Below are 16,299 nucleotides of genomic sequence, written 5' to 3'. Positions count from 1 at the left end.
AAATGTATCAACGTAATTCACGTGCCTTATAAATCATTACTGTCCAGAGACCAGACAATATAGTGAATGACATTATGAATATTCATCACTTGGGATATGATGACATGCAACAATCAAGTCATGGGTTGCTGCAGGATTCTACCAGATCGTAAGATGACTGTAAGCAACTTGGGTTTTACACCGCTTCTAAAACCTTAGGAGGAGGGAACTCCCTCCTCCCTCGGTTTTACATTCTCTACCAAAACCTCGGGGGCGTGTTTTCTCTATACATCACGGCGGGGGGACACAAGAAATGGGCTTGAGATGGTTGAAAGGAACTATAAAGACAAACTTTAAAAAAAACAAATGCAAATATGGACAGCTCGTAATCTTACACCCCTCGGTGGGATTACAATCCCCAAATCCTTAATCTTGCCAACAATAAACCGCGTATTTTCCGCCCTACCTTACCCACCAAATGACATTATTAATGACCTAGAAAAACTATGTTTCTCCTTTGTATGGTATAACAAACCTGATAAGATTAAACGTGATATCCTAAAACAAATATATGAGGAGGGCGGTTTAAGAATGCCCGACATAACACAGACTATTAATGCTAAAAAAATTGCGTGGTTTAAGAGAATGTTTTTAAATAACTCCAAATTGACTGCCATCTTTTCCTATGTGTCACAAAACATACAAGATATCCTGCTAAAGGGAGAAGCATTTATATAACAAAGAGCTACAAATAAAAAAAACACCTGCTTTTGGAAAGACGCTCTTTTAGCATGGGGTTCCTATACGTCATTGAAAAATAAAAAAGTTGTTCATGGCAACGATATGCTATCGCAATGTTAATGGCACAATGAACAAATTCTCCTGGATAAAAAACCATTCGAATACCCACACTACGCTAAATTAGGCATAGCATTTGTAAATGACTTGATACACACTGATGGAACAATGTATACATATCAAAAGTTTCATGAGCAAACTAGAAATCATTTAAAAACGAACTTCTTAGAATATGCAAGCCTAGTAAGAGCAGTTAAACAATATTTTGAAACAAACAACATACCATTTGGAGAAAAACTTGAATTACCATTCATTCCTTATCACATTCAAGACATCTTTAGAAATAAGAAAAGTTGTAAGATATATTACGATAGACTTATTCCAATTTTAGACTCTGCTATATATAAATATAAAAAGAAATGGGAAGATTGACTTGAAACAGATATAAGTGAAAAAGAATGGAAATCCTATCAAAGGATGATATTTTGAGCTCACATAAATTCAGACTTTACATGGTTCCAATATTCTTTAGTGCATAGAATCTTACCAAGAAACCTACTTTTGTTAAAGATGGGATATGTAGAAAGTAAGTTATGCTCATATTGTAAAAATGCACCAGAAAGCGGAATTCATCTCTTTCACGATTGTCAAAAATCTAGAAATATATGGAATAAATTTTCCAATTGGATAAATACAAAAACAGATATCACATTGAATATCGATCAGAAGAAAATCATATTTGGATTCTCTGATAAAAGGAACGATGTCCTTAATCTCCTGATAATAGTTGTCAAATTTATCCTTTTTAAAATACAAACATATACTTGTACACCAAGTTTTGATATGATCAGAAAGGAAATTAGTAAAATTTACAATATCGAGAGAACACATGCCATCTCTTCTTGTTACTGTTTGATTGATACTAATGTACAACTGATCCTTTTTCCTACAATGTCATTTGTTATGATATGCTTGTCAATGTGAGATACCGCCAAACTCTGTATAAAAACGCATGGTTTATATTTGGCTTTGATTTGATGTCATGTTTTTGTACAAAAAAAAAGATGAATAAAAAAAAGGAAAAAAAAGAAATGAGCTTCACACATTGTACCGAAGTTGGGTATCAAACCCAGGCCTTAGGTGTGATGAGCGAACACTTTAACCACTGGGATACCCCACCGCTCCTTGACAAATGAACAGAATCAATATCATAGGTATAAAGACCTACCGCCTCCGTGGTGTAGTGGTTAGAGCGTCCACCCGGAGAGCAAAAGGTTGCGGGTTCATCCCCGGCCACGTCATACCAAAAGACATTGAAATATGGTACTTGCTGGTCCCTACCTGGTGCTCGGCATTAATGGGTACAACAAGGACTGGTCGGCTTGGAGTCAGTATAATGTGTCTGAGTGGGGGGTATTCATGCTTCACTACGGCATGGTATCTCAGTGGGCTAGCACTATAAAACCAGCTGAAGTCTGGGCTAGTACAAGCAGCCGCACTTACACATACAGGCGCATGCACGTTGTCATATGAGCGAAATAATCTCAAGCACGATGTTAAACCCAATTTCACCTCACCTCACCTCACCTATAAAGACCTATGAAAAGCAGTCAAATGATAAATACCAGTTCTCAAGTAGCAATATTCCAGCTATATCACGATAGGGAACACAAGAAATGGCATGACGAGCGGACACTTTAACCACAAGGCTACCATACTCCCCCTAGTCCTGAAGTGAAATTCACTTGATGTATGAATCTCGTTGAGAACAATTTCACCATCAAGTGTTCTCTTGGGCATGGTTTTATCCTACACTGAACTTCTGAATTACTTGAGTACTTTGTCAAGAGCCGAAAACAAGTGTTCAGTGGGTGTTGGATCCAATTCAAACTTCATCACTGTAAGGAAATGAGACAAAAAACAATCATGAAGAATCAGATAAAACAGTTTAATAATATTCGGAACAAGACACACGTCAAATACATATGTTATATTGGAACAGGACACACAATAGATGCAGTTACTAGCCATACATTCACAACACGTTTTCGCATTATGACATTTTATCAGTCAATCACTCACACCTTCCATTATTCATTATATAATGGAATTTACAAAAATCACCTCAATAAACACTGCACTGAAAAGTCAAATTCCACAAATGTTACTACATGATGCAGTTTTTTAAACAACTTGCAACTGGTTAAGACTAGCTGGAAACATTCTACAGGATGAACTGGCTTTTCCTTTCATTGGATTGGCTTCAGAAGGTCTTGATTCAGATTGGCCGCTTCACAATGATTTCCTAGATTCTGATGCTTTATCATTGTGATGTCACAAAGCTGATATCAGAGAAAATTACCTTTGACAATCAGAATCATAAATCATCTCACTAGTAAATATGGTTATCTGTACTTCCTTAGAACCTGATATCATTTGAATCATTTATCGAAACACCTCTGAAAGGTAGATATACAAATGTTTATGAAATAAGCCTCTCTTGATTTCATTTGGTTGCATTCAGTTGTGGGATAACTGCATAAGGATTGGATGAAATATGGCTACTAAAATATATGTACTCCTCAAACCAAAATGAACTTAAGCTGTGTCACAACAAGGAGAACTTAGTCTTTCTAACTCAGTGGTAATCATCGTCTTTTTTCCATGAACTCCAAATAAATCTTATTCAGTTATTCCCCTCAGAACATAACATTTAGGTTTTAAAAGAGCACCCATCACCCACACTCTCCTTTCTAGATAGCACTATCAAAAGTTTGTTATGTCAATACAACATTAACACAAATAATGTGTGCTTCACACGTCTGACTGACATGTGAAAAGTACAGTAATGTTGTTCTAATAATTCACATCAATATTCATACAAAAATAATCCCTGCAGTGTCTTGCACATCATCACAATCATTAATCAAGCTCTGTGTATAAGCATCATTCATGGATCACAAGCTGTGAAGTTTGGTGACCTCAGCATTGTCTTTGTGGGTTGGACATCATGGTGAAATCCAAGCACCAGATGACTTGGGGCTTCAACACAACACTAAGCTATCACATGATATTAACTAAGTACAGGCTGGCCAGGAGTTCAGCTTAACTGCTCCACTGTAATTCTCCAACAATTCTATGTACTTCCAGGAAAGAGTCTTTCTGTTTTGTGATGAACAGACTTAGCAATAATGGCACTATCATTATCCTATGATTCATCAACAAAAAATATTCATTAAATATCTGGATGTGTTTCTACAAACGTTTGAAACTTCATTAAATGTAATGTTTTGACTGGTTATACTGACACATGTTGAAACAATAAAAGACATACCAAGTCAAATAAAATTCAGAAACAGAAGTACTGTAAACTACTGCTATAAGGAACTACTACAGTAACTCATCATAGACATTTCCACTTACATATACAGCATGTAAAAATTGCTATATCCATCAGTTCGTCATGACCCCGTTAGTTATAAACAAATTACTGTACATGTAATGTAAATGGAAATCATTTGATGTCAATGGTCAATTTTACCCATTAGATACAGAAAACATAAGCTTGGCATTTACACCTCTGTGTGAAATGCAATATGTTTAAAGCTTTTGAATAAGAATTATGTATTTCAGTAACCTACAACAAATTGGGGACGTTTTAGTGTACCGGTATATTGTTACGCCTTCAGGTGAATGATCACTTGACGCAGCAGTAAGACTACACTCCAAAACGTTGAGTTCATCATATAACAGAAATTGACATTCATAAATTTCATCTTTATGTGCATCACTTCTAAATGCTATTTAAAGACTTAAACTAAACTCACTCACTCCCCATCTATGACTCTCTGACAAATGCAAAACGAAGCAGGCAATAAAAGATTTGGGGTCTGATCATATACTCAACTAAAAAGTTAAGGACCACCCCAATTTTCAATATTAAAGTATTTAATAGTTCTTATTATGATCCATAAATACTTAAATAGTGAATATTGGGCTGGTCCTTCAAGGGTTTTTCTTAGTATAAGTTCAAACACTGCATGATGCAAAACAAATTTCCCTTGGGGATGATAAAGAAATGATCATATGGTATCTTAAACAAGCTGAAACAGACATGCAGCTCTATATGATGGAAATCCATCTCATACCTGTTTGCATGAAAATGGAGAAATCAATATGCTTTCAACTCTCAACATATATCAAACACTCAAAGTTACCTTCACCTTCCTCTACATTTAACATAAGCCCACATTAGGTACCGGTAGCTTTTGTCTGTGAGGCTTATCGGTAGGTTTGTCAGCCACGGTCAATGACACAAGCCATTCGTACTTAATAGTGTTGTCACTGCACAAACAGAACCTCAAGGAAGTATAGCCATTTGAAATGTTACTGATTTGTTACATTTGTGTACATATATAAATACATATTGCCACTATGTTTGTATCACAATAATTTTTTAAACAAGCAGCACTTTACTCTGCACGTTTAAATAAGCTTTTGTTTAAAGTACCCCTTGAATTATGTCGACAATATGTGTCACATTCAGTTGGCATGTAGAACATAAAATATATACTTCACAAGTTTGAAACGAGTTTTTCTAAACGAAAAATACAATGTATACATGCCTTTTCTTTCATAAAATAGTTAAAACATATGAACATAAAAGATACTAAAACTAAACTACACAGAAAGGAAACTATATTCAGGATCTAGTCTCGAACCTAAATAAAACATATATTCAGTAAACTGAAAGCAGGACACTGAAACAGCAAAAATGTATTATACCTTCAAAAAATATCAGCACACACGAACTAAAGACCCTTTATAATGATTGCCACTGTATCATCAAATTGAAAGAACATGGAGTCATAACACTTCAATCTGAAAAATCAAAACAGTTCCACTACATCATATTCTTGATTCATATCACATATTACATTTTTTTCTTTGTACAGTCAATCATTATTATTTACAAGTCATGTATCTATAATATACTGAAAGTAATAAATAATAGAAATTTGCAGATTTAAACTAAATCTATTCACAATACAAACAAACTTTTCTAAGCACAGGAACAATAAGGATATTAAGAAAATATTATTTCTCAAACAACTGTATATTTTTACATAGATTTTCTGTTCAATAAAAGGCAAAATTGTTTGGATTTTTTTACAGTTTAAACATGAGGAAACATTAGTTTCCTTTCATAATTTTCAAAAAATAGGTAATTTCCTATACAATAAAATTAGATATTTACATACATCTTCATGTCTCAAGTTTGTCTGTAAAAACAAATTAGAAATATTAGAAATAAAGCAACCTATTGTTTAACTTGTGCCCCAAACCCTGACCTCCAGAGCAATTGCTTTTCTGTACACTGTATAAATCATCATACAATATCAACAAGAGATGCCTGGTAGCTACTTCCTCTGCTGCAGCCATTTGTTGCAGATGTTCCTGACTGCACCCTGGTTCAAGCGCTGTGCTGCCCCTGCAATCCGCTGCACATCCTCCACTCGCTCCCCCTTCACTGCCAGCAGGTACGCCGAACTCAACTTCCCACACAGGATAAATGCATTAATCTGGATAAGTCGAATAACATGTACTAGTAATGAACAAAAAATATTTTCCTCAAACATATTACAGATTCAACAATGTGGCTTTAAAGCTCAAAAGATTTTCAGGTCATTTATTGGTTTTGATAGTTTTTAACCCTTTTCAAGATCTCAAATTCTGCCTTTTTGAAAAAAGGCCTGTGTAATCCTTGCTGTAGAAAAATTTGGAATATTTTCTTCTGTTCTACTCACATTCATTGTAAATAATGCCATGTATCATCAAACACAAGTGACAATCACCTGATGTTATTTGACGAGGATGAATCTTTCTACTTATGCCAATACTGTGGGGCAAAATAATCATGAAAAGATTACGTAAATGTTGAACAGATTTACTTTTAATTCACAGGAAATTGGACCGGGTACACACATTAAACATTAAAGTGTGAAAAATAATCTTAAATGAAACAATACTTTCTATATTTAAGTAGATTTTCAGTAGAAGAAGGAGACACAAACCTTGTTAGAATCTTTGCGGAGGAGTTTGATCAGATTGTCAACTTCTTTCACCTGGAAAAAAAGTTAACCATGTCAACAGATGGTGTTTTTGACAATCTACATCGTCAGAATCTGCTTGATTATTTGTGAAGCAGCAGTTTGAATCTTGATGTCATTTTGTTGATGACTAAACATGGATTTCATATTTACTTTGTTAGAACAATGGGTTGACTGAGAATACACAAGAAAATACATTGGTTAATCAAGGTCCAAATCCTAAAGAGTTCATAGCACTACAACATTCATAGGCCTATGTTAAACTGTAGAATTGCCACAGGTTGTAACGTTACAAATGCTTTGTGGATTGGGGCCCTGAATTAAAACTTTATAGGTTTTCTGTAAACAAATTTGAAAGCCTCTCAACAAGGGCAATATTTACAAAAGTAAATTATTTCCGACATATAATGCATAAGTTCTCTTCAAGATATGGCTGAAATACTGCCAATGTGTGTGTACTATAAATTTTAACTCACTCGTGGAAGTCCGCTAAGTCCTCTCACTAGGAACCCTGTTCACCTACCTCACTCTCCTTGTCAGCAAGTACAGTGTTCACCTACCTCACTCTCCCTTGTCAGCAAGTACAGTGTTCACCTACCTCACTCTCCTTGTCAGTGTCACAGTGTTCACCTCAAGTCTCAGTGTTCAGCCTACCTCACTCTCCTTGTCAGCAAGTACAGTGTTCACCTACCTCACTCTCCTTGTCAGCAAGTACAGTGTTCACCTACCTCACTCTCCTTGTCAGCAAGTACAGTGTTCACCTACCTCACTCTCCTTGTCAGCAAGTACAGTGTTCACCTACCTCACTCTCCTTGTCATAAAGTACAGTGTTCACCTACCTCACTCTCCTTGTCAGCAAGTACAGTGTTCACCTACCTCACTCTCCTTGTCAGCAGACACAGTGTTCACCACCACCTCACTCTCCCTCACACCTCTCCTTGTCAGCAAGTACAGTGTTCACCTACCTCACTCTCCTTGTCATAAAGTACAGTGTTCACCTACCTCACCCACAGTTGTCCTCACCTCCTTGTCCTAAAGTTCACCTACCTACCTCACCCTCCTTGTCAGCAAGTACAGTGTTCACCTACCTCACTCTCCTTGTCAGCAAGTACAGTGTTCACCTACCTCACTCTCCTTGTCAGCAAGTACAGTGTTCACCTACCTCACCCTCCTTGTCAGCAAGTACAGTGTTCACCTACCTCACTCTCCTTGTCAGCAAGTACAGTGTTCACCTACCTCACTCTCCTTGTCAGCAAGTGTTCACCTACCTCACTCTCCTTGTCAGCAAGTACAGTGTTCAGTGTTCACCTCCTTGTCAGCAAGTACAGTGTTCACCTACCTCACTCTGTCAGCAAGTACAGTGTTCACCTACCTCACTCTCCTTGTCAGCAAGTACAGTGTTCACCTACCTCACTCTCCTTGTCAGCAAGTACAGTGTTCACCTACCTCACTCTCCTTGTCAGCAAGTACAGTGTTCACCTACCTCACTCTCCTTGTCAGCAAGTACAGTGTTCACCTACCTACCTCACTCTCCTCCTTGTCACCAAGTACCTCACCTACCTCACTCTCCTTGTCAGCAAGTACAGTGTTCACCTACCTCACTCCTTGTCATTAAGTACAGTGTTCACCTACCTCACTCACTCTCCTTGTCAGCAAGTACAGTGTTCACCTACCTCACTCTCCTTGTCAGCAAGTACAGTGTTCACCTACCTCACTCTCCTTGTCAGCAAGTACAGTGTTCACCTACCTCACTCTCCTTGTCAGCAAGTACAGTGTTCACCTACCTCACTCTCCTTGTCAGCAAGTACAGTGTTCACCTACCTCACTCTCCTTGTCAGCAAGTACAGTGTTCACCTACCTCACTCTCCTTGTCAGCAAGTACAGTGTTCACCTACCTCACTCTCCTTGTCAGCAAGTACAGTGTTCACCTACCTCACTCTCCTTGTCAGCAAGTAGTGTTCACCTACCTCACTCTCCTTGTCAGCAAGTAGTGTACAGGTGTTCACCTACTTGTCAGCTCTCACAGTGTCAGCAAACCTTACAGTGTTCACAGCTACACCTCCACTCTCCTTGTCAGCAAGGACAGTGTTCACCTACCTCACTCTCCTTGTCAGCAAGTACAGTGTTCACCTACCTCACCCTCCTTGTCAGCAAGTACAGTGTTCACCTACCTCACTCTCCTTGTCAGCAAGTACAGTGTTCACCTACCTCACTCTCCTTGTCAGCCAGGACAAGCAAGGAAGCTCTGATGATCTCATCAAGCGTGTCATCATTGCCGATCCGTGACTGCTCCACACAGTCCAGCATGCGTCCTGATAAGAGCATAGTGCTTGTGTTTGGCCATCTCGTGCAGTGTGTGTGAATATACTGGTAGATGTCAGTCGACTTTTCCTAAACACAAAATGATATGTTGTATGGTTGTGTTTATCATCCTGCTCCAATAAGCACCCTGACTTACTTCTTGAGCAATCTGTAAGTAATCTTTATAATCATGCCCTACAAAGATGAAAAACGTACATTACAGTCCTTACCTTCTTGTCCCTACTACAGATTTCTCTCACAATGAAAAATGGGGTATACTGCCTCATAATTATTACAAAAGTAAACAAATTAAAGTAGATGTTTGTAAATGAGTGCTCTATCTCTAAAAACATATTTAACTTGTTTATACTTGTAATGGGCATACAGAATGTCAAGTCCTGTTCTGCCTTAAATGGCACATACAGGTGTTGGTACGAGGATCAAGGGAGATAATTATATGGATATACAACTCCTATATTACAATGAGCATTAAATTTCCATGTAAATACTAACACTGAAATACTCATTTGCTTGATAACAGTGATAGTATCTACACCTAAACATTACATTCATTGCAATAAAGAAGTCGTATATAAATGTAATTTTCTGAATAAAATTGATATTTTATACTTATCCTGACTCATGCTCTTTTGCTTGTCTTCTTCTTCTTGCGAACATAGTGGAACACTTGTATCTCCCTAATTGAAGCTCCCTTCAATGTAAAATCACTAATTAGTACTCACCAAGAGTTGCCTCCCTCTTCCAAATGCGCGGGAAAGGAGGCGCCACCTCTTCCCTCATGCTTCACTCTCTCCTGTTTTAGCGAGCCCAACACTTGAATTTACAGGGAAATCCAAAGTGTTATGTGGGGAGGATGGGAGGGCTTACCTCATGAGTCAGGATAAGTATAAAATATCAATTTTATTCAGAAAATTACATATTTTCCTTATCCTGACTCATGCTCTTTGCTTTGTAGAATCCCACGGAAACGGAGGTGGGAAAACAGAATACTTTGGATTTAAATAATTAGTGATTTATATATATATGTAATAACCCCCTACGGGAACTTCATAATGGCACTGAATTAGGATAATTCTTGCTACTATAAACATAAGTTCTACCAGCTGCCATAGATGGGGGTACTACAATAATAGATACTATGATAATAGTAATAATGGTATAAAAAGCGACTCCAAAGTGGAGAAGCGACCCAAACATCAGTACTGGGCTTAAGACTAATGTAGACTTAAGATATGTATATAATTAGCACCAAAACTCCGTAGAGTTATAAGCTAGATGATACTGGTATGATATATACATAATAATCTCGTGAGACTATGTCTCATCGATCTCTACGAGGACTGTCAACTGCTGTCGAGGGGACCATGGGACCGAAATGGTAAATACCTGAGGCGTCCTCGGTGGTGATATCTCTCAGATAGTGGTTAGCAAACACCATGTCGGATTTCCAAAAGCAGCCCTCCATAATGGTATTCAATGAGCAATTTCCGTGTAGAGCGAGTGTGGAAGCCAGTGCTCTGATCTCATGGGGATTAGATGCTCTTGGAGGGTCGAGTCCTGCAGCCTTGTAGGCACGGCATGACAGTTCTGATCAATATCGATATGGTGGCACGAGACTTCGGTCTGAGTCGCTGTCGATAGAGGGATGAATAATCAGCTTGAGTTGTCGTCACCTTGTTTTGGATCGCTGTAGATAGATTTTTGAGTGCTCTGACTGGACATAGAGATAGGTCAAGCGTATCTTGAGGTCCGAGAATTGAGGAGAGTGCAGGAACATGGAATAATCTGTCTGGTTGACCTGGCAATTGATTCTTGGCGATAAAATCCCATCGCGAGTCCCATATGCACTATGTTTTGATTGTCGTCAAAGCGTATTCTCTCATAATCTAGTGCGTGAATTTCTGACATCCTGGCTGCCGTTGCTAGGGATAACAGGAACAATGTTTTCTGTGACAGAAATTCAAAGTTGTTGATTCCAGAGGTTCATAGGCCTCACTTGTGAGGTGTTGGAGCACTATATTTAGATCCCATGCTGGAGCCTTGAAATCTCTGTTTCTGATCCTCCAATGGAATGAACGTGTAGTAAGGCCAGTAACTCTGGCGTCTTGGTTAGCTTGACACCCGTTCTCATAGTTATCACAGAACTTAGAGCCGCGAGATATGTTGACAATGTCGAGCCTTTTAAATGTTTATTTTGTCGTAGGTAACACAGATAGTCAGCCACTTGTGGATGTGTAGCATTTCTCGCTGTAAATCCCTTCTTAGCAGCGTATGTTTCAAAACTGTGCCACTTGTCGTCATACAAGTTAGCGTAGAACTTCGTAAAAACAAAGCGTGACTGCTTTCCCCGCTCTGGCTGAATAACCTCTCTTGTTTAGACACACTTTAATACAGTCCATACGTGAAGTTGGAATGCTTCTGGGTTTCCGTCGCTTGTTTGGTGTGAGGATGTATTAGTAGATTCGAGCTTTGGTAGCTCTAGGGTTGGTTGTCCGATTTTTTAAATTACAATGGGAAACCACGCTCGGCTGGCCAGTAGAGCTGTAATGACCAAAATCAGTTGGAGGCTCTGGCGCTTTGTCTGATTTTCTGTAACACTTGTGGGATTAGCTGGCGCGGCGGCCGCATCGCTGAGGCCTTCCCAGGATATGCTTAGAGCGCCCCGTTGCCCACGCTTTGTGGATCCGGGACTGGTGATACGAATGTTGTTAGCTGATTGTTGAAGCGAGTGGCGAATAGGTCTACTAAGCGGAGCTCCTATTTCCCTTGATAATCTGTGCAAAGATTTCTGTATGGAGCATCCATTCTGTCGGTGACGGTAGATGTGGCCGAGAGAGTGCGTCTGCTAGTACATTCTTGGCTCCCGGAATGTGGCATGCTCTGACATGTATGTTGAGATCGTCGATTAGATCGAACAGTTGAAAGCATAGAGTCAATAGGTTCAATGATCTCGTTGAGCCTTGTTTGTTTACATAAAACGCCACTGTTGAGTTGTCGGTGTGAATCATCAGATTACCATTCTGTAGAATGGTGCTCCAATGTAGTAAGGCGTTGATTACTGCTTTCATTTCTAGCATGTTTATGTGCAGCTTGCTCTCTTGCTGGTTCCATAACCCTGATGCCGTCCGGTTGGCGAGATGAGCTCCCCAACCTTGGAGCGACGCATCTACATAGAGATGGGTTTTGAATTCCGGCTCTGTTAAATAGATGCCTTCGCAGACATTCGACCTCCTGGTCCACCACAGTAGATGAGGTCTGATGTGTTTCGGTAGACTGAATGGCTGTAGGTCGTCAAGATGAGCGTTGATGAGGACCTGTAACGGATGTAACTGTAGTCTGCCTCTGACTGTCATGTCTTGGGCTGACGTGAGGAGAGTCTCATTAATCGTTCTTGATCTGTTAAGGCCAAAGAACATCCTCCTTGTCATGGTTTCGATCTGAACCAGCTTGCGGTCGTCAATCTTGTAGGTCTTATTCTTTGCATCGTTGATTACTTTGAAGTTATCGTCGATATCTTGTGCCTTGAAAAATGGATCCATATTATGGGTTGAGAACTTTTTGGCGTTGAACTGTGGTAAGTCCGGCGCCTGGGCTTTAGTGGCTTTATGAAAGGCTGTGTCCAGATTCTGGGGGACCGCTGCTATCGGGTCCATCGGAGGTAGGGTGATGGTATCTGCATCGTCCTCCCTCATGAGATAGGTGTTGGCCGGATTACCGTTCTTGGAAGGTGAAGATAGGTCCAGGTTGTTAACCATCCAATAGCGTATTTCTGCGTCGGAGAAGATGATGCCTCCATCATCTTCTGTAACGGGATCGCTGATAAGAGGTTGATGCTCTTCCGATGGTGACTGAGGTGGAGACCTGTATACTTTTACAGCTGTGCAAGGTGACGTCAACGGAGACCTGTCTGGTGACTTCCGTGAAGACTTGTGAGGCGAACGGTGTGGAGACCTGCAAGGAGATCGACGTGGTGACCTAAGAGGAGATCGGCGAGGTGAACGACAAGGTGATCGGCGTGGCGAACGGCGTGGAGAACGGCCTGACGAGCTGCGTCTATATGGTGACCTTCGCGGAGATCTGTGTGGTGAACGTTGATAGCTTTGCGAAGCTCTTTGGGAATCCCTCGATGACCTTCTAGATGAAGATGACTTGGAGCCTGTAACTGGTGCCCTTTCGCGAAGCTTCATCTGAGTCCGGTCCTGGGGAGTGACGACTTGAGTCACGGGGATGAGAGGATCCGAGGATTCCTTCACAGCGAAAACCTCTTCGTGGCGTTGATCATCGGAGTCCGAAGTAGATGACGATCTAGATGTCCTTCGCGAAGGCCTTCGCGGGCTCTGTACATCTGGGTCCTTCGCGGAGATGGGCTGTGACGTCCTTCGCGGAGGTGGCTTCCCCAGTGATGACTTTGTAGCGGCCGCTGCGTTGACAGGGGGTCCCTCTGGGGTGACGTCTACATTGGAGCCTTCGCGAAGGCTCAGGCTCTGGGCTGGTTGTCTCTCCAGTCCGTATCGGTCTTCCATCATCTTCATGATCTTAATCACCAGGTCGTCTGGGACGGTCTGCGAAGATGTAGTCGGTGCCCTCTCTGCATTGGTAGCGATGGGACCCTCAGGAAGATCGTCAGACATCAGCGTTGGTACATCAGGCTGCGTGTAGATCTGCGCTGATGTCACTGTTGCCGACACCGGTCGCTTCTTGTGGCGTAGATCAGGTATGATGATCTACAGAATGGTAATCTGATGATTCACACCGAATCAGCTGATCATCATACAGGCCCAGTTCTGCGGCGGGAACAATCTCGGCTGAGAAGGTTCTAGTAGCAGTGTAGGAAAGATAGCCCGTCCCAACGTCCGAGACGGGTGAATTTTGTGGAGGACGGGTTAAAAAAATATCTAGTCCGTCCTCATGTCGGGTCAATTTTAGCAAACCAATGACATATATATAATGATTATAACCTTTTTGAATATTTACTGCCGAAGGTGTTTTATTTATATTTGGAGGACAGGCTAGATTTTGGCAGGACTGGTAAAAAATTTGACCTGCCAGTCCTGTGGACAGGCTAGATTTTCTACATCTTTCCTACACTGCTAGTAGACTTCGTCGATTTCCCCTTGGAGGTAGACGCTGCCCTGGGGCTAGGAGTCTGCGTTGAGATGATGTAGAAGCCCTCTTAGTCTTTGGCTGCGACGACGGGACGTCTGGGGATGCAGGATGCTTCTTGGAGACGGCGGACTGCGTCCCACGCCCCTCCTCCGAGGGTAACTCTAGCGGAACACCAGACGGGAGGGGTCAGATCCGACAGCAGTTGACCGGCGAGGGGTTCCGAAGTATCGGCCATGGCTAAACCCTGTTTGCGTGACCTATCTGCTGCGCGTCTCAAGACGCAAAGATAATATTTGTTAAAAGCAGAATTAGACAAATTATTACAGTAACTGCAACGTGAAGAAAACGCACATGGTGCAGTACAGCTAGGGCATATTAAATGCGGATCAGCAGCAGAAAAACGTTATCTATAAACAGTACAGATTTTCATCAACGTAAACTTGCTGAACAATCACGGCGTCCCGTGAATAAACAGCAGAATTACGAATAAATATCAATACATAATTGTTGAAGGATACTAGCTACACCTCTATAGAAGACTATAAGAGGTAACTAACTAAGAATAATCAAAGGATATAGTGTGTAGGGAGACACAGGCGCTCTCACATCCTGCTCACTGGGCAAAGAAGGAGAGAGTGAAGCATGAGGGAAGAGGTGGCGCCTCCTTTCCCGCGCATTTGGAAAGGGAGGCAACTCTTGGTGAGTACTAATTAGTGATTTTACATTGAAGGGAGCTTCAATTAGGGAGATACAAGTGTTCCACTATGTTCGCAAGAAGAAGAAGACAAGCAAAAGAGCATGAGTCAGGATAAGGAAAAATATAGAATTATCTCCCTTGCTCAATACCCATGTCCCCCTGTGAACCCAATACTAGTACACCAAATAAAGTAATCAGTGAGACAAAATGCCCAAGAATATGGCAATGTCTTTTCACCCTTAAAGATACGAAACCAAAACTTTGCTTTCACACTCTATATAAATCTTTTCCCTCGGATAGTTACAAATGTACTATGTCAATATTTTAAAATGATGTACTATGTCAATATTTTAAAATGATGTACTATGTCAATATTATAAAATGAAAATGTTGAAAGGACCATAAATCATTAAGGCACAAACAATCGAGAAACCATGTCCACCACAGCTATGATGCACACAGCTTGTACAAGCTTCAGGGAGTTCATTACTGTATCTTACCTGAATTATTCTGATTGCCAGATCGAAGCTGATTGAGATGTCATTTCCACTCAACAGAATCTGTAACAAACATGTCACATTTCCCTCACAAATCTTAAATAAAAGCACTAAAATTTTCAGAGTTTCAAATATGAGCCACACTTTTAGAAGAATGTTTTAGAAGTCATTTTCATTCAAGCCATATTTGGAAGAAAGGCCATATAAACATGCAATTGATTGGCCAAAAGCAACTGGGTCTAGAGTTAGTGAATACTGCTTAATGAATTTTAAGCAATATTGTGACAATCAGGTCTATCTGTGACAATCAGGTCTATCTGTGCCAGGAAGTTATGCCATTTTTTTAAGATCCAGCCACAACAAGGCATAGAGTACCAGAGATGGGCTTCAAAAAATGTTGGTATTGAACCTGTTTGTTTGGTGTGATGATCAATGACAGAAGCCACACACTACTCCACCAACCTATTTAATGGTATTTGCTCACAACTCACCATACTGACTAGGTCAGCCCTGGCCTTACTGTTACCAAACATGGTAGGTAGGTTGCAAGCCTGGGATTCCACCACATAGCTGGCAGCAAGAGCAGTGGATTCTGCTTCCTGATTGGTCAGGCACTGTTCCAGGAACTTTGTGACCTCAATTTGAAGTGCGATTGTCCGGATGTGTCTAAAATACAAAAACAAATAGCTGATGTAACATATGTTATATTTGGGATTACACTTTCTTAGTAAAGCACAAAGATTCTAGTACTTTCTGGGTTGAGTCCCATCCGGGATTCGAACCCACACCC

The 16,299-nt window shown here is 40.5% G+C and overlaps 1 protein-coding gene and 1 long non-coding RNA gene across 2 annotated transcripts in view; both read right to left on the bottom strand.

Annotated features, from left to right (window-relative positions):
- Nucleotides 1–2,711: 2,711 nt before the first annotated feature.
- Nucleotides 2,712–16,299, bottom strand: part of LOC124261550 (zinc finger FYVE domain-containing protein 26-like) — a 62,679-nt gene continuing 49,091 nt past the window's right edge. Inside the window, 7 exon segments of the mRNA XM_046695865.1 lie at nt 2,712–6,359; nt 6,852–6,902; nt 9,096–9,194; nt 9,196–9,254; nt 12,661–12,730; nt 15,513–15,572; nt 16,001–16,175. Coding sequence (XP_046551821.1) covers nt 6,198–6,359; nt 6,852–6,902; nt 9,096–9,194; nt 9,196–9,254; nt 12,661–12,730; nt 15,513–15,572; nt 16,001–16,175 — 676 coding nt within the window. The 3' untranslated portion in view covers nt 2,712–6,197.
- Nucleotides 7,819–8,233, bottom strand: LOC124261528. The gene is made up of 3 exons (XR_006894352.1): nt 8,196–8,233; nt 7,939–8,129; nt 7,819–7,852 (listed from the first exon to the last, which is right to left on the bottom strand). It is a non-coding gene; the product is annotated as an uncharacterized LOC124261528 (long non-coding RNA).

Source organism: Haliotis rubra, unplaced genomic scaffold, assembly GCF_003918875.1.
Source record: "Haliotis rubra isolate DU_JTF1 unplaced genomic scaffold, ASM391887v1 Scf80, whole genome shotgun sequence".
NCBI lineage: Eukaryota > Metazoa > Mollusca > Gastropoda > Lepetellida > Haliotidae > Haliotis > Haliotis rubra.
Note: the sequence above shows the minus strand (reverse complement) of the source record. Positions and strands in the feature narration are given on the sequence as shown.